This window comes from Podarcis pityusensis, assembly GCF_964106645.2.
Source record: "Podarcis pityusensis genome assembly, chromosome: Z".
NCBI lineage: Eukaryota > Metazoa > Chordata > Lepidosauria > Squamata > Lacertidae > Podarcis > Podarcis pityusensis.
In genome coordinates, this window is record NC_138044.1 from 3,454,124 (window position 1) to 3,473,795 (window position 19,672).

Genomic DNA, 19,672 nt, shown 5'->3' on the forward strand with positions numbered 1-19,672 from the left:
AGTCAGTCTCTTTTAGGATTGCTGCAAGGTTAAAAGGGTGGGTGGAGAACCATGTGTGCTCCTCTGAGCTATTTGGAGGATGGGCAATATAGAAAAGCAAATAGCTAATACATTCCCCATTTCCCAAGTGAAAGAAAGGAAAGTTTGTTCTCAGCTCCCCAGATAATTCATGAACCAAAATTTGGAACTCACTGGCTACATAACTGGATTGAAACATGTCATTCTGTGGTAGCATATCACTGAAGACAACTCACTTCTACCTAAAAGAGTATTTCTCCATTTCAAAGCAAAAAGCTTCAATCTGGCCACTATCCCAAGGGACATTTTCACTGAACAAACACTGTTTCATCTCAAGGGAAGAGCATTTCTTTCTTTTTTTTAACCACCATTTGGCTTATCCTAAAGATTAGGTCCCCTTCATGGATCATTGCCTTGCCGTGGCGAAGGGGCTTGAGTAACTCAGAGAAGCTATGAACTATGCCGAGCAGGGCACCCAAGATGAACAGGTCATAGTGGAGAGTTTTGACCAAACGTGATCCACCTGGAGGAGGAACCGGCAAGCCACTCCAGTATCCCTGCCAAGAAAACTCCATGGACAAAGACAACAGGCATATAAAAGTTATGACGCTGGAAGATGAGCCCCTCAGGTCGGAAGGCGTCCAACATGCTACTGGGGAAGAGCGGAGGACAAGTACAAGTAGATCCAGAGCTGATGAAGCGGCTAGGCCAAAGCCGAAAGGATGCTTAGTTGCGGATATGCCTGTAAGCGAAAGGAAAGTCCAATGCTGTAAAGAAAAATATTGCATAGGAACCTGGAATGTAAGAACCATGAACCTGGGTAAGTTGGATGTGGTCAAAAATGAGATGGCAAGAATAAATATTGATATCCTGGGCATCAGTGAACTAAAATGGACGGGAATGGGTGAATTCAGTTCGGATGACTATCATATCTACTACTGTGGGCAAGAAACCCGTAAAAGAAATGGAGTGGCCCTCATAGTCAACAAAAGAGTGGCGAAAGCTGTACTGGGATGCAATCTCAAAAATGATAGAATAATCTCGATACGAATCCGAGGCAGACCTTTTAACATCACAGTAATCCAAGTTTATGCACCAACTACTGGTGCTGAAGAAACTGAAATTGACCAATTCTATGAAGACTTACAAGACCTTATAGAAGTGACACCAAAGAAGGATGTTCTTCTCATTATAGGGGATTGGAATGCTAAAGTAGGGAATCAAGAGATAAAAGGAACAACTGGCAAGTTTGGCCTTGGAGATCAAAACGAAGCAGGGCAAAGACTAATAGAGTTCTGTCAAGAGAACAAGCTGGTCATCACAAACACGCTTTTCCAACAACACAAGAGACAACTCTACCAGATCACCAGATGGGCAGCATCGAAATCAGATTGATTATATTCTCTGCAGCCAAAGATGGAGAAGCTCTATACAGTCAGCAAAAACAAGACCTGGAGCTGACTGTGGCTCAGATCATCAGCTTCTTATAGCAAAATTCAAGCTTAAACTGAAGAAAGTAGGAAAAACCACTGAGCCGATAAGATACAATCTAAACCAAATCCCTTATGAAGACACAGTGGAAGTGAGGAACAGGTTTAAGGATTTAGATTTGCGGGACAGAGTGCCTGAAGAACTATGGATGGAGGCTCGCAACATTATACAGGAGGCAGCAACGAAAACCATCCCAATGAAAAAGAAATGCAAGAAAGCAAAGTGGCTGTCCAACGAGGCCTTACAAATAGCGGGGGAGAGAAGGCAAGCAAAATGCGAGGGAGATAGTGTAAGATACAGGAAATTGAATGCAGATTTCCAAAAAATAGCAAGGAGAGACAAGAAGGCCTTCTTAAACGAGCAATGCAAAGAAATAGAAGAAAACAACAGAATGGGAAGAACCAGAGATCTGTTCAAGAAAATTGGAGATATGAAAGGAACATTTCGTACAAAGATTACCATAATAAAGGACAAAAGTGGTAAGGACCTAACAGAAGCAGAAGACATTAAGAAGAGGTGGCAAGAATACACAGAGGAATTATACCAGAAAGATATGGATGGCTCATACACCCCAGGTAGTGTGGTTGCTGACCTTGAGCCAGACATCCTGGAGAGTGAAGTCAAATGGGCCTTAGAAAGCACTGCAAATAACAAGGCCAGTGGAAGTGATGGTATTCCAGCTGAACTATTTAAAATTTTAAAAGATGATGCTGTTAAGGTGTTACATTCAATATGTCAGCAAGTTTGGAAAACTCAGCAGTGGCCAGAGGATTGGAGAATATCAGTCTGCATCCCAATCCCAAAGAAAGGCAGTGCCAAAGAATGCTCCAACTACCGCACAATTGCACTCATTTCACACGCTAGCAAGGTTATGCTTAAAATTCTACAAGGAAGGCTCAAGCAGTATGTGGACCGAGAACTCCCAGAAGTGCAAGCTGGATTTAGAAGAGGCAGAGGAACCAGAGACCAAATTGCAAACATGCGCTAGATTATGGAGAAAGCTAGAGAGTTCCAGAAAGACATCTACTTCTGCTTCATTGACTATGCAAAAGCCTTTGACTGTGTCGACCACAGCAAACTATGGCAAGTTCTTAAAGAAATGGGAGTGCCTGATCACCTCATCTGTCTCCTGAGAAATCTCTATGTAGGACAAGAAGCTACAGTTAGAACTGGATATGGAACAACTGATTGGTTCAAAATTGGGAAAGGAGTACGACAAGGCTGTATATTGTCTCCCTTATTTAACTTATATGCAGAATTCATCATGCAAAAGGCTGAGCTGGATGAATCCCTAGCCGGAATTAAGATTGCTGGAAGAAATATCAACAACCTCAGATATGCAGATGACACAACCTTGATGGCAGAAAGTGAGGAAGAATTAAAGAACCTTTTATTGAGGGTGAAATAGCAGAGCGCAAAATATGGTCTGAAGCTCAACATCGAAAAAACGAAGATCATGGCCACTGGTCCCATCACCTCCTGGCAAATAGAAGGGGAAGAAATGGAGGTAGTGAGAGATTTTACTTTCTTGGGCTCCATGATCACTGCAGATGGTGACAGCAGCCACGAAACTAAAAGACGCCTGCTTCTTGGGAGAAAAGCAATGACAAACCTAGACAGCATCTTAAAAAGTAGAGACATCACCTTGCCAGCAAAGGTCCGTATAGTAAAAGCTATGGTTTTCCCAGTAGTGATGTATGGAAGTGAAAGCTGGACCATAAAGAAGGCTGATCGCCGAAGAATTGATGCTTTTGAATTATGGTGCTGGAGGAGACTCTTGAGAGTCCCATGGACTGCAAGAAGATCAAACCTATCCATTCTTAAGGAAATCAGCCCTGAGTGCTCACTGGAAGGACAGATCGTGAAGCTGAGGCTCCAATACTTTGGCCACCTGATGAGAAGAGAAGACTCCCTGGAAAAGACCCTGATGTTGGGAAAGATGGAGGGCACAAGGAGAAGGGGACGACAGAGGACGAGATGGTTGGATGGTGTTCTCGAAGCTACCAGCATGAGTTTGACCAAACTGCGGGAGGCAGTGGAAGACAGAAGTGCCTGGCGTTCTCTGGTCCATGAGGTCACGAAGAGTCGGACACGACTAAACGACTAAACAACAACAACAAAGATTAGGGCCAATATTCCTTTTACTGTGTAACAGTCAATCTGCTTAGGATAATGTAGGTATCCTGAAAGATGAAGCCTTTTCCATAGTGGTAGCCAAATGATGGAATAGCCTCTCCAGAGACGTTTATAGCCTATTTATTATAATTCGCCTTGAATATATTCTGCTCAAAAAGCCAGGATATACTGAATACAGAACTCTATTATTTTAAAGTTACAGCTGGAGAACTGAGACCGATTGACTTTCAATGGTTAAGACAGACCTAGACTCGGGTTTCCATGCTGAAGTCCAACACTTTCTTCATGAAGCACATATCCTCATGAAATATCATTCTCAGAAATAACTGAAAGATTGACTTTATACCAGACATGGGGAATGAGATATTGGACTCCTAATTCATATCAGAGGTGATAGGAGCTGGAATCCAACAACACCTGAAGGGCCACAGATTTCATATCCTTGCCCTATACAATACAAACAACAACACCAGCTACCAGCCTAATATCCTCATAGGCCATCCAGCTTCATAGGAAATAGGCCTTGTAACTTTTACAACCGTTGCATTTCCTGCAGGAATGTGCAGCTTTCCATCTAAAAAATCCACATACAGTATTTTGCTCATAATAGGATTTTGAAGATAACACACCCCTTTACTTTCCACCCCTGATCTTGTAACCAATACAATATGGTTATTTTGATGCCTGAATTCAAATGCAACAGTAAGTTGAAATGGCACCCACAAAGTTAATGTAAATGTTTGGTGGGCATCTGCCAACACCAAAGATAAAGCTAAAGTTTTAAAGGAACATAGGAAGCTGCCCTTTACCTAGTCAGATCATTGGTACACCTAGCTCAACATTGCCCACACTGACTGGCAGCAGCTCTTCAGGAATTCAGAAAAGGGACTCCCTGGAGATGGTGGGGATCGAACCTCGTTTCTTCTGAATAAAAAGCAAATGCTATATCACTAAGCAATGGTAATAAAACATGAAGAAACAGCTTGCAGACAGTTGTTTATTCACAACTTATTTTGATATTTATATATTTTTCAGGGGGGAAAGCTAATTATGTTTATTATTTTTAATTTATTGCATTTATCTATCACATTTTTCTCCAAGTACTCAAGGTGGCACACATGGTTCTCTCTTTCCTTATTTAATCCCCACAGCAACTTTTTGAGGTAGGTTAGGATGAGAGACAGTGACTGGCTCAAGGTCACCCAGTGAACTTCATGGCTGAGTGTAAGATTTGAGTCCTGGTCTCCCAGGGCCTGGTCCAAGACTCTTAACTACTACACCATTACTGGCTCTCTGCTTTCTAAAACACGGCAAGTGTGTGCTTTAAAAATACTCAGATGCAGCCAACTCAAGCAGACTGGTTTCTATTAGACCCAGCCCTTTATTTTTAATTGAATTCAACCTGGGTTAGCAAAGTATGCAAAACCCAGTTTTCCTAACAGTCCTTTGTAATACAAGGAATAGGAAGACTCTTTCTGGCTAGGTAAATCTAAATGTTTATTACTCCTCAGACTGTATCATGTGTTCAAATTTCATTGCCTGTCAAATCATGAGTTGGCATGATTAACCCACATAGCTTATCCTCCAGGGCAACAGTCTGAATATAGATGAGCAAGAACATGCATTTCTGAGATGAGGTGCTTCTACAACATACAAACAAAACCCACTAACATGCGGAAAAGATCACAAGCGAAATGGAAGTCAAGCCCAACCTGCAGTCCACAGTGAACAACGCTACTTATGCATTCATTCGCTATCACCTTGGAAACAGTAGTATTGGGGGTGGCAATCCCTTCAGTTATGCTTGACATTCCAAAACAGCTGCTTTAAGCAAAGCAATCTTAAAAATCCAAGAAGCAACCCTTCTTCACAATTGTAATTTGAGCCACATTAAGGGAAGTGCACACAAGGTTAAAAATAGTTCAATGTTAATGATAGCCAACAACATTCACGCAGCTAACAAGTATGACAAGTATCCCAAAATCTGTTCCACCCACCCAAGAAACCCTAATTTGTAAATAGGAACTGAATCATGCAGTATGGACAGCAAGCCAGTTGGACAGATTCTGAATGCTGCCTCACCTTCCTCTTGTCCAATGAAGGTATGGCTACCCCATTGGAGCGGTTAAGGTCTGACACCAACACCTTCAGAATGTTCTGAATCTAAAGGGGGTGAAAGAAAAGTGGAAAGAGAAACAGCAGAGAAAAGGGACAGAATGAGAACATTGTTCAGCGGGTTCCTGAAGCCAAAGGAACAAGAAAAAGGAAAATGGCAGAGATCCTAATACCAACAAGATGGGAGTAACTTGCTTGCATGCAATCTGTTTAGGAAAAGATGCAACTAACTCCTTCACTCCAGCAGTATATACAAACTATATACTACTATTCCCTCAAAACAACCAAGGAGCCAAATATTTCTTTCTACTGAATTTCCCATCCTTACTTATCTATTATCAACTGATTATTGTATTTATACCCCACTTCTGTCCAATGAGTTCAAGGTGTTTGTAGTACTAAAGAAAAACACACAGCCTTCTTCAATTTTTTACAGTGTTAAAACTATCTTCAAACAGAAGTAGAAGCAAAATATTTTGGAGCATTTGAAATAGTTAAGTAAGCCACTCACGTTTTCAGGAGACTCTCTGCCATCATTAGTTGGTGTCTCTGGTCTACTTCCTTCTTTGCCTTTACGTTTCTTCTTTGCTCCAGCTGCTGACCCAGGGCTATTCTTCTGTTGATATTCCTTCAGCTAAGAAAAAGAAGAAAAACCTGAAGTCTAACTAATTAAACCTTCTACACTGAAAGCTAAGAAGTAAAACAGAAAGAGCTGGAACAAAAAACACAGTAAAAACTGATGAAGAAAAAGACCCAGAGTGATTATTGAACTTGGTGGTGTACAGAATGGTTTACAAACCACATTAAACTATAGTTTAAAATAAACAATGGTTTGTGGTGATTAAGCAGCATGCTAGTGCATGCTGCTTAGAAGTTCCCTCAGTGCTCCTTCTATGCACCTGCTGCTACTGCTCTACAAATGAAAAAGGCAAAGTCTGGCTTCTCATATCATCTGAAACTGCATTCATGGTTTGCTTTCTCCAAACAGACTATAATGGTAAGCTAAGAACAAGCCTTGGTTATTGCTCATGGTCTCTTTGGAGACCAACAAACCAGAATCCCAGGTTTGGACAACAAAACAAATCAGACTCTGGATTGTTTCAGCTGTAATACAGCAGCAGTCAAGGGAGGGGTGGAGGGCTGTGTGACTGAGCAGCCTGCAACAGCACACTACTGGTTCACACAAAACAATAGTTTGCTTTAAACTATAGTTCAACTATAGAAAACACAAACCTGTTTTTTTTCTAGAGCAACTGCAAGCTAAAGACAATCACACTGTAGAATGAAAAAGCCCTTGGCATGTTAGTCCTTTTTTGTGTTATGTGCCAGAGGGTTCAGTTTCACTGATCTAGTTAAAACTTTCAGAAACTCCCATTTCCTATTTCATCTCAACTAAACCTCGCAATAGTGGCAGAATGCAAACCCCATCTTGAGTCAATCAATAAATTTCAGAGTATTAGAGTGGTGAACAGGGAACTTCATAAAGCATTCTGCAACTTCTGAGTCTGTGGCAATACCACCAGGTTACAGTTTCAAACCTTGCAAACACTTGCAATATAACTAGCTTACAATACACTTAACCAGTAATTACTGACAGTTCAAATGGTCACATAACAAGAATCTGGTGATGTTACCAGGAATAGTTCAATTTTTAAAAGAATATTTTCCATTTCTTAAGCATAAGCATCTTAAGCTATGGAGAAAGCACACAAGCAAAATTGAAAAAAAATATTTCAAATTGCTAGGTGCCTGGGCAAAAAGGCACCTGGGAGTTTTCAGACACACCCACAAGGGAAGGTTAAAAATCCCACAATGTATTACATCTTACTTTTAACCATCTGCACTTCAAGGTGCTTACTTGTTACAGAGAAGTTACTTGTACGAGCCCAGTCATGTTGACAACTAGGCTGTTAAGAACAATTTCTCTGTAGCCCATGATGAACTAATTATGCTGGTTTGGCTGCCTGTGGCATTTCTAAACCTGATTATATATATAACTTTAACACATTTATTTCTTCAATACATTTAAGCTATAGTGCCAGATATTAAAAACATGATACAAATTGGGTATTTAATTATTATTCAGTGTTTTGGTTTATGAAGATATACATATTGTTGTTCATATTCCTAGGCTCAGGATGTGAATAAAATTTGCTCACTATTTTTATCCATACAATATCTGTGTTATGAAGGGTCACCTGTATTAACACATCAGAAATTGAGGCAGGTTACTTGCCCAAAACATGCCTCAAAATAAGTGTAACGTGAACTCAAATCTCCCACTACTAAGCCAAAAAATATGATCCACAAAATCATGACAAATCAATTTGGCATTCAAAAATGGAATTTCTGAAGGCCTAAATCCTGTCTAAGTTGGCAATCACTGCTCTTGAACATACCGCCAAACCATATTCAGAAGACTAAGTCCTCTATTCCCTTATATTCATAAACTCAATTTTAACTGCTTTCTACTCTTGCCGATCAGAAGGTCGGTGGTTCGAATCCCCGCGACGGGGTGAGCTCCCGTTGCTCGGTCCCTGCTCCTGCCCACCTAGCAGTTCGAAAGCACATCAAAGTGCAAGTAGATAAATAGGTACTGCTCCTGACTTTATATACAACTTCAGGTGTGGGGTAGGTAGAGATCTGGCTGAGACAAAAAGAGCTTGGGACAATCATTGGATAATTGTTGCTGGCCAGCTGATTGTCAGGGATGCGGGTGGCGCTGTGGGTTAAACCACAGAGCCTAGGGCTTGCCGATCGGAAGGTCGGCGGTTCGAATCCCCGCAAAGGGGTGAGCTCCTGTTGCTCGGTCCCAGCTCCTGCCCACCTAGCAGTTTGAAAGCACGTCAAAGTGCAAGTAGATAAATAGGTACTGCTCCGGCGGGAAGGTAAACGCCGTTTCCATGCGCTGCTCTGGTTCGCCAGAAGCGGCTTAGTCATGCTGGCCACATGACCCGGAAGCTGCACGCCGGCTCCCTCGGCCAATAAAGCGAGATGAGCGCCGCAACCCCAGAGTCGGCCACGACTGGACCTAATGGTCAGGGGCCCCTTTACCTTTACTCACATATCTATCCAGTGTGGTCATGTTGATAACATGGGAGAAAATTATTGTTCTACTGAGATTAAGAGATGGGAGATCTACTGGCAAGTGGTATCAATGCAAGCACTACACTTTTCTTCAAGATAGAAAGCAGAAATCACTACACTGTAGATCCACTGTTATAGTTAAATCAGGCTTCAAAAATCACTTGCTGGAAGTGATGTCAGCTAAGCCTTTCTGGAACACGCTTTCATGCACCTTCTGCTAGCTGGTCATTTTCTTCCACCTCCCCAGCTTTCCTACAAATTTATCACTTTGTGATAGGGAAAAGGTAGAGGGAGCTCGTAATGAAATTCAGAAGCCCCACCCCCTGAACCACCAAATTATGACTTCCCAGCAGTCTTTTATAAATACCCACTAAGGCCATCATAAAAAAATATTAGAGTAGCTCTGAACAAGTTGTTTCCTCCCAAGCCGAATGCTCACCAACTACATTTGGCCGCTTAAGGATGTCACTACCGCAGCTTTGAAACAATCAGCTTTTCAATGACAAATTTTAAAAGCTGCTTCTGACAGAAGGGCTACCATGTATAAAATATGACTCTTAAGTTCATGTGACTAACCTGGATATACAGTATTTGCACAACTGGCATGTGTTTAGAGGCATCATCACAACCATTCTATCGCTAGAAATTAGTGCATGCCATACAAGGATGTGCATTTTGCCTAAATGTTTGGACAGCTGCCTAAAATCTTCTGCAAACTGCACCCAACTTTCCTACCTGAGGCAGCAGCTTCACAGTGATTCATGGTATGGCTGTAACTGCTTTTGCAATAAGGGTAGGTGCTCTTTACTGCCCTCACTAAATGGATGCAGTCCCCCTCCAACCAGGTGCAAAGCTAGGGAGATCACCTATTTTCAACTTCTGATTATCTTATGTTCACATACAGGTATGTGGAACAACGACAGCTTAACATCTACAAAGTGGAGGGTGATTAGAGTAGAGTAGACAACTATTCTGAGGACAGGTTATAACAATGTATAAAAGCCATAGCAGAAATTGGTAATTGAACAGGTGATGTGTAGGCAGAAGGGATGAATATATTTTGAAATGATAGTTGGAAAAGTTATTTTATTGGGAGCAGCAAAGGAGGGAGGAAAATAGAGGGGACATTTGGGGTGGGTGGGAAGTCAGCTTTTAAATTGTATTGAATTTGTATTAATTTGGTGACAATTTGTTAAAAATTATGGAAAATCAATAAAAATAATTGGCATAATAATAATAATAATAATAATAATAATAATAGGCAAAGTGGAGGGTGAATGTATTGCAGAATGTGTATGCTATCTAGATTCTCATCCCAAATAACGCAAGAGTTAGGGAATCTGGGAACAGATTTTAAGCCACAGATTGACCTCCCTGCTATAAAAGTGGATACAGTGGTAACTCTGGTTAAGTACTTAATTCGTTCCAGAGGTCCGTTCTTAACCTGAAACTGTTCTTAACCTGAAGTACCACTTTAGCTAATGGGGCTTCCCGCTGCTGCTGCTGTGCCGCGGCGGCACAATTTCTGTTCTCATCCTGAGGCAAAGTTCTTAACCCGAGGTACTACTTCCGGGTTAGCGGAGTCTGTAACCCAAAGTGTTTGTAACCCGAGGTACCACTGTACTCTGATACTTCTCAAAGACACTAGAAGGTCATTTTCCAGAGAAGAGCAAAATAATTCCCCATGGAGGGAAAGGTGGAATGAAACCATTTTTTAAATTAGGTTAGCATTCACAATAAAACTGAGGTACTGGGGAGAAATGGCTATTGTTAGATTTTCCGTTTTGCTTCTCTTTTATTAATCATTACTTTGTTTTTCCAATATATCAATCACTACAGCCCACATAATATCATAGTATATTTTGCAATTTTGATTATTATAAGAATAACTATTTAAGAAGTTTGAGGAAAAACACTTTCTGAAACTGTGAAATTATATTAATAAAAAAAAGAATGAGGAGGAAAGAATGATGGCAAGAACAAATCCTTCCCCAGGCTTTCAAGTGGTATGTCTAGGATCACACCCACACCACACATTTAAAGAAATCTTAATCCACTTTGACAGTCATGGAGGATATTGGGAACTATAGTGTCTTAACAGTACTTGAAACTGTAGCTCTGTGCAGTCAGCACACTTAGCAAACTATACTTCCTAGGATTCTTTGGAGGAAGGCTTGACTGTTAAAAGTGGTAGAAGAGTGCTTTAAATTTCTTCTTCTTCTTTGGTGATCACTTATGCGACCTAGACATTTAACAGGTGATAATCTTTCCCACCACTCCAATACACATATACATACATTGATTAAACCCCAAAAGTATGTTTCTCTGAATCTGTAAGGGAGAATCCCCTTCCATGCATTCAAAGGATGTGTCAAAGATGTTTAGCAAGGGAGGGATTTCCTTCTTAAACATTCAAGATATGTGGGGGAGGGCGCTTAATAAAGAGGGGTCTCCACACCCCCACTAAACTTATAGAGAGATATCCTTCCATGCATGTAGGAGACATATCCAAGTTATTAATAAAAGAGGGGCCCACCATTTCTTTCAGGCATTCAAGTGGGATGTGTCCACTTTGTGTCTAAGAGGAAGATCTTCCTCAATGAATCATTACAGAGGACACCCTCCCATGTCTTCAAAGGTGTGTAATAAAGAGGTCTACACTCCACTCTCTCTAAACCTACTGGTACATCTTTTTCCAGGAATTCAAGCAGTGTGTGTCTAAGGTATTTAATATTAGAGTTTTCAACCCCACAAAAATTATATTCAAGGGGAAGAGTATACCTATATAATAAGAGAAGTCTATCACACACACCCTTAAGCATGTAAAAGTAAAAAGGTAAAGCAAACACAGGTGGACAGACCCCTTCGATGGCTTCAAAGAGTAAGTCTGAAGTAAGTAATATATGCAGCATGTGTGTGTGTAACAAACACACTCACACTGACAGTACAATCTAAGCAATGCCCAATCAGATGTAAATCCTATTTAATTCAATGGGGTTTACATTCAGGTAAGTGAGGTTAGGAGTGCCGCCTAACCCTTTGCAGGGGAGCTTCTTTCAGGCATTCCAGGACTACTTATACCTTAGGTGTTTAGTTAAAGTGGGAGCTGTCTCCTATGCATGGGGTGTGTCTAAGGTATGAATAACAGAGGGTCTTCTGCCCCCCTGACATACATGAAGGATGCCCCTCTCATGAATTGAAGGGATATATCTGAGGTGATTTTAATAAGGGAGGGGGGTCTCCCTCCTCCATTAAACCTATTAGAGGGATGTCCTTTTTCAGGCACTCAAGAGCTAAAGTTAAGGTATTTAATTTAAGGGGGGGGGGCATTTCTCATGCAAGAGTTGTGTCCAAGATATGAATAAGGGCCTCTCCACCACAAACCCGAAACTTTTCCATGGGGACCCATTCCCATGACTTTAAGGGGTGTTTTAATAAGAGGGGGAGGGGATCTCTTCCAGGCACTCAAGAGCTATATCTGAAGTAGTGCATTTTAATTTAACACGGGGGGGGGGCAGTCTCCCATGCAAGGTCTCCCCAACACACATGGAGGACCCAATTCCCCATGACTTCAAGGGGTGTTTTAATAAGAGGAACGGGATCTCCCTCCCCTATTTCATCCTATTACAGAAGGGGTTGTCTTTCAGGCACTCAAGAGGTATTTTAAAGGGGGGAGCGATCTCCCATGTAAGACGTGAGTGTCTTTCACTCCTACACATACGTACACACACACCTCTCACGTGGAGGACCCCCGCTTCCCATGACTTCAAGGGGTGCTCTAATAAGCAGGGATCTCCCCCATTAAACCTATCACAGGGGGCGGGGTCCTCTCCCAGGCGCTCAGGGGCCGCATCTGAGGCGGATTCCTCACTAAGCCTATACTGAGGCGGGGCGGGGGTATCAGGCATCTCCGTAGCTGGGGAGGGGGAGAGCGGGGAGTGTCTGGAGCTGGAGACAGCCCCCCCCCGGCGAAGAAGGCCCCGTCAGCTGTCGCCTACTTCCCCCTCCTGCTGCTGTTAGTTGCTGCCTGAGGGGGAAACGCCGCCACCCCCACCTCTCCCCTCAGCGCTCCGGCCTCGCCCTACCTTCTTCTTGGCCGACGCCAGCTTGCTCTGCCTGCTGCCGTCCGCCATGTCTGAACCGGGGCCGGGCCACGTCAGCCCGGTGTGGTACGAAGGTGGGTGGAGAAAGAGAGACGAGAGCGAGAGACACAGGGAAGGCAGGCCCCGCCCGTGCCCTGCCGTCTCAGTCGCGCGAGGACGGAAGGAGGGAGGGAACGCCGCACTGCGCAAGCGCGGCCGTGGCAGCTCTTGATGCTCAGCCGGCGAAGGGAAGGAGGGAGGGAAGGCGCATGCGCACGGCTCTTCCCGCCGTTTTCGTCCCCCGTTCTCCCAACGATTCTTTTTCTTCCCCACCTGTTGGTTTTTCCCTCAGAGGGAAGAAGAGCCTTTTTATCTTAAAGTGTCGTTTGTAACTCGCCCTCGAAACAAACAGCTTGTTTATTAATAAAATTACTTCAAAATGTCTTTTGTAACTTTCGTTCTGAACAAACAGCCGCGAAAACCCCAACCTGGGGTTTTTGCTTGTTTGTCTATTTGTAAAAGAATTATTTATATGCTACAAATATATAAAATCGGTTTACAGCATTAAGAAGATTTAAAATCACTCAATAAAATAGTAAAAAGTAGTTAGAAACAATATTAACACATTTTAGAAACAATATTAACACAATATTAATACATTTTCCCAAAATGCTGCTGTTGTTTACTATATTTTAGATTACCTCATAAATTTATGATTTATAGCAAGGGAGAAGACTTAATCAGAATGGGGGCCACATTCTCCTGTGGGCAACCTTATGAGGGTCACATGCAGTGCATGGGGTCAGAAGCAAAAGTAGGTGAGGTAATAAATGCAAATTTTTAACTTTGCACTATAGGCTGGTTCCTACTGTGATAGGAATTTTGAGGTCTTAGATATATGGTAATTTTCATAAGTGTACAAACCAAGCACGTACATAGATCAGCGCAGGAAGACCAACATGGAACCATTTTGATTCCTAAACTGAGCAAATGTTTTCTCTTCAAGGTCAAAGTGGGAAACCTCCCCATTGTCTCTTTCCTCACAAATCCTGTCTTAAGGACACATTTAAGATATGAATAGGGTGTGAGCCTGTGACCTGGCCCAGGAAATAAGTATTTTACCACTACAAAAGAATGGCCAGGCTCCCCAGGAAATCCAATCAAGTAACTTGCCAGACAGGAGATAAACAACATTCAAATTTCTGTTTTAGACCACCTTTTCTGTGATGTAGGTATGATGTTTCTGGGGGTGGTCTTGATCTACAGGATGGCAATTTCAAAAGTCTTTATAAGGCCTTGCGCACCATTGTTCTGGGTTCCTCCTCCTTTCCTGTGGGTGAGGGGAGCACCCTGTTGCAACAGCTTTAATAAAGCTGCTTTGCTTCTCAATCTTCTCTGGTTGGCCTCTGTTATTTTCTCCTACCAATAGGGAACCTATGATAAGGACTCTATATGGGCTCTTGGATACCCCATACGGGAAATGGGCAATATTTGTTTACAACACTACTCACAGGCGTCCAGGCAAGCAAGAGTTCATAGAATCATAGAATCATAGAGTTGGAAGAGACCACAAGGGCCATCGAGTCCAACCCCCTGCCAAGCAGGAAACACCATCAGAGCACTCCTGACATATGGTTGTCAAGCCTCTGCTTAAAGACCTCCAAAGAAGGAGACTCCACCACACTCCTTGGCAGCAAATTCCACTGTCGAACAGCTCTTACTGTCAGGAAGTTCTTCCTAATGTTTAGGTGGAATCTTCTTTCTTGTCGTTTGGATCCATTGCTCCGTGTCCGCTTCTCTGGAGCAGCAGAAAACAACCTTTCTCCCTCCTCTATGTGACATCCTTTTATATATTTGAACATGGCTATCATATCACCCCTTAACCTCCTCTTCTCCAGGCTAAACATGCCCAACTCCCTTAGCCGTTCCTCATAAGGCATCGTTTCCAGGCCTTTGACCATTTTGGTTGCCCTCCTCTGGACACGTTCCAGTTTGTCAGTGTCCTTCTTGAACTGTGGTGCTCAGAACTGGACACAGTACTCCAGGTGAGGTCTGACCAGAGCAGAATACAGTGGCACTATTACTTCCCTTGATCTAGATGCTATACTCCTATTGATGCAGCCCAGAAATGCATTGGCTTTTTTAGCTGCCGCGTCACACTGTTGGCTCATGTCAAGTTTGTGGTCAACCAAGACTCCTAGATCCTTTTCACATGTACTGCTCTCAAGCCAGGTGTCACCCATCTTGTATTTGTGCCTCTCATTTTTTTTGCCCAAGTGCAATACTTTACATTTCTCCCTGTTAAAATTCATCTTGTTTGTTTTGGCCCAGTTCTCTAATCTGTCAAGGTCGTTTTGAAGTGTGATCCTGTCCTCTGGGGTGTTAGCCACCCCTCCCAGTTTGGTGTCATCTGCAAATTTGATCAGGATGCCCTTGAGTCCATCATCCAAGTCGTTGATAAAGATGTTGAATAAGACCGGGCCCAAGACAGAACCCTGTGGCACCCCACTAGTCACTCTTCTCCAGGATGAAGAGGAACCATTGATGAGCACCCTTTGGGTTCGGTCAGTCAGCCAGTTACAAATCCACTGAGTGGTAGCATAGTCAAGACCGCATTTTACCAGCTTCTTTACAAGAATATCATGGGGCACCTTGTCAAATGCCTTGCTGAAATCAAGGTAGGCTACATCCACTGCGTTCCCTTCATCTACCAGGCTTGTAATTCTGTCAAAAAACGAGATGAGGTTAGTCTGACATGACTTATTTTTCAGAAATCCATGCTGACTATTGGTGATCACAGCATTCCTTTCTAGGTGCTCACAGACTGTTTGCTTAATGATCTGCTCCAGAATCTTCCCTGGTATTGATGTCAGACTGACTGGGCGGTAATTATTTGGGTCCTCTCTTTTCCCCTTTTTGAAAATAGGGACAACATTTGCCCTCCTCCAGTCTGCCGGGACTTCGCCTGTTCTCCAGGAATTCTCAAAGATGACTGCCAGTGGTTCTGAGATCACATCTGCCAGTTCTTTTAATACTCTTGGATGCAGTTCATCTGGCCCTGGAGACTTGAATACATCTAAACTAGCCAAGTATTCTTGTACTATCTCCTTAGTTATTCTGGGCTGTGTTTCCTCTGCTGAATCATTTGCTCCAAATTCTTCAGGTCGGGCATTGTTTTCTTTATCGGAGAAGACTGAGGCAAAGAAGGCATTGAGGAGTTCAGCCCTTTCTGTGTCCCCTGTTTGCATTTCACCATCTTCTCCTCTGAGTGACCCCACTGTTTCTTTGTTCTTCCTTTTGCTATGAACATACCCATAAAAGCCTTTTTTGTTGCTTTTAACCTCTCTAGCAAGCCTGAGTTCATTCTGTGCTTTAGCTTTTCTGACTTTGTGTCTACACGTGCTGGCTATTTGTTTGAATTCCTCTTTGGTGGTTTCCCCCCTTTTCCATTTTTTGTACACATCCTTTTTTAATCTTAACTCAGTTAAAAGTTCTTTAGATAGCCACCCTGGCTTCTTTAGGCACCTTCCATGTTTCCATCTCATTGGTATTGCCTGAAGTTGTGCTTTTACTATCTCCCTCTTAACAAACTCCCAGCCATCATGAACTCCCTTTCCTTTTAGTATTACTGTCCATGGGATCTCACCCAGCACTTCCCTAAGTTTTATGAAGTCGGCTTTCTTAAAGTCAAGAAATTGAATCCTAGTATGCTTGGCTGCTCCTTTCCGCTGTATAGTAAACTTCAGAAGAGCATGATCACTCGCGCCTAGTGATCCTTCCACTTCTACCCCACTAGCCAGGTCATCAACATTGGTTAGGACCAGATCTAAAAGGGCTGTTCCTTTTGTTGCTTCTCCCACTTTCTGGACAATGAAGTTGTCTGCAAGGCCAGTGAGGAATCTGTTTGAGCTTATGCTCTTGGCTGAGTTTGACATCCAACAAATATCCGGGTAATTGAAGTCCCCCATTACTACTATCTCCCTTCCTTTTGCATGCTTGGCCATCTGTTCCAGGAAGGCATCATCTATGTCCTCCGTTTGGCTTGGGGATCTATAGTAAGCTCCCACAATGAGGTCACTGTTATTCTTCTCTCCCTTAATTTTGACCCAAATGCTCTCACTTTGGCTTTGAGGTTCTAAATCTTGGATCTCTTCACAGGTATACACATCCCTGACATATAACGCCACTCCTCCTCCTTTCTTGTCTGGTCTGTTTCTCTGAAATAGATTGTATCCCTCCATTATTACATTCCAATCGTAAGACTTATCCCACCAGGTTTCAGTGATGCCTATTATGTCATATTTAGTTTGCTGTACCAAGAGCTCAAGCTCATCTTGTTTATTTCCCATGCTTTGCGCATTAGTGTACAGACATTGAAGTCCATTAATCATTCCCCCGTGTCTCTTATTTAAGGATTTTTTCCTCCCACCACTAGGTCTGCGTGCTGTTTGCTCCATTTGGTCTATGACATTTGGATGATCATCTTCATCAATTGATAGACTCCTACCTTCAGGAGCACTGTCTCCCTCCCCCACATTAGTCAGTTTAAAGCCCTCCTGATGAGGTTTCTGAGATTTTTGGCAAAAACATTCCAACCGTTGTGAGGTGCAGCCCATCGCTTGCCAGAAGTCCATCTTCAAGAAACTGCAGTCTGTGATCTAAGAATCCAAACCGTTCCTGTTTACACCATTTGCGAAGCCAGCTGTTCACTTCCACTATTTTTCCCTCTCTCCCTGGGCCACGTCGTTCAACTAGGAGGACAGATGAGATGGCAATTTGTGCATTTAATTGCTTCAATTTCCTGCCCAGAGCCTCGTAGTCTCTTTTGATCTTCTGGAGGCTATTGCTTGCAGTGTCATTGGTTCCCACATGAACCAAGAGGAAGGGGAATTTGTCAGTGGGTTTTATGATTCCTTGCAGTCGTTCAGTTACATCTTGGATCTTAGCCCCGGGGAGACAGCACACTTCCCGAGACATCTTGTCAGGCCCACAGATCACTGCTTCTGTTCCCCTCAGTAGGGAATCCCCTATCACACTACACGCCTCCTCTTAGGTTTGGTCGGGGTTCTTCCGTGAGCTGTCCGTTCCAAGGTCGCCTGCACATTCCCTGAGGACTGACTTTGCTGCTCGTCTTCATATACCTGATCGACTGTAATGAGGGAGAGATCCTCAAATGGAGTCTGCTCTTCGTCTTCCATGCTAGGGGAGAGGACCTCAAAGCGATTGTGTATTTCTAAACAATCAGAGCGAACCCTGGGCCTCCTACTTCTTTGAGTCACGTTTCTCCATATATCTGGCTCCTGTGTTGGTGAACTAGCCTCCTTCTCAGGGGAGTCCCCTGTCTCCTCCTTGGTGGAGACGGTGTGCTCTGTTGCTTCCAAGAAGAGCTCCAGCTCTCTAATTCTTTGGAGCGTAGCTACACGTTCCTCCAGTTGCTGGACTTTGTCTTCTAAGAGGGCAATCAACATGCAATTGCTGCAGGTAAAGCTGCCTGCAACCTTTGGCAAGATGGCAAACATTGCGCAGGAACCGCAGGCGACTGCAGCTGTTCCCTCCCCCTCCATCTTGAGAACGTGTTGTTGGGGGTGGCTACAGCGGTCCTCCATCATAAATGGCGTGAAGACAGGACAAATAACTCCCCCCCCCCAAAAAAAACCTAGGTCTCCCCCAACAAACGTTTGAGACTAGTTCAGGGACACCAATTCTGTTCAGGCAGAGACATTCAAGAGGGTGCAGAAGAGGGTGAGAATGGGAGTGGCAAGAGTCCTGAGGGCCAGGTAGAGGGGCACAGAGGGCCACATCTGGCCTCCAGTCCTGAATTTCCCCACCTGATTTATACATTTTTAGTGAGCCTACAGTATATATTATACAGTTCATGCATGACATTTCTCCTATGGAGCTGATCATACTTATACCGAAACATCCCTCTTTCCATTCATTTTTCATTTTCATATTTAATTCACAATAAATCAGTATTTATGTTATTTCAGCATTTGCTGCATCAGTGATATATTATTTAAAAGCCTGGAGAAGGCATACCTTTCAGCTGTTGAAGTAACTTTTTGTGCTGACTGAGATTGCATTTTTGTTTTTATTTTTTTCAGATAATTTCCACTGAGTTTTGTACAACAGTCAGCTCAGGTACAAATGTAGGAACAAAGCAATACCCCTAACCTGCTCTCCCACCCCACCCCACAGAGCAGCTCTTTCTCTCTCTTTTTTTGAAATCATTTTTATTGTTTTCTCAAATACAAAGTTATAAACAAAAAAATCAAAAAGTATATTCATATAGATTCCTCCGAATCTCAGGACTTCCCATCCCTTCCATGGGGTCCCATTTTTAACATTTAATACTGTATATTCTTTCATACTTCAGTTTTTATATCAAACCATATTATCCATGGTAATTTTTAAACTACAAGTGAGATTAAAATCCTGCTAATGTTTCCATCTGCTTACAGTGGTCTCCTAAATAACTTATAATCCCCCCCCCCCATTCTTTCATAAAGTTTTTGTCCTCTTGGTTTCTGAGTTTTCCATTCAGTTTTGCCATCTCGGCATAGTCCATCGGCTTGGTTTGCCACTCCTCTCGGGTAGGGACCTTGTCTTCTTTCCATCCAGCTATTAACATCTGGCCAGCTGTTGTTCCATACATAGTCTCTTCTTTTCCTTTGGAATATTAGTATCTGTAATTCCTAATAGAAATCATTCTGGTTTCTTAACAAAAGCTATTTTAAACATTT

At 42.8% G+C, this 19,672-nt stretch overlaps 1 protein-coding gene across 6 annotated transcripts in view; it reads right to left on the minus strand.

The window, feature by feature from the left end:
- GOLGA2 (golgin A2) overlaps window positions 1-14,270 on the minus strand; it is a 50,424-nt gene extending 36,154 nt beyond the window's left edge. For 2 of the 6 annotated variants that reach the window (XM_080990855.1, XM_080990853.1), the window contains exons 1-3: window positions 12,933-13,098; window positions 6,272-6,394; window positions 5,728-5,808 (exon numbers count right to left, since the gene is read on the minus strand). In XM_080990855.1, the coding sequence (XP_080846981.1) occupies window positions 5,728-5,808; window positions 6,272-6,394; window positions 12,933-12,980 (252 nt within the window). In that variant the 5' untranslated portion in view covers window positions 12,981-13,098. Of the gene's footprint in view, window positions 1-5,727; window positions 5,809-6,271; window positions 6,395-12,932; window positions 13,099-14,145 lie in introns of those variants that run through there. The other 4 variants (XM_080990857.1, XM_080990854.1, XM_080990856.1 and 1 more) reach the window with 3 other exon arrangements.
- Window positions 14,271-19,672: the final 5,402 nt, after the last annotated feature.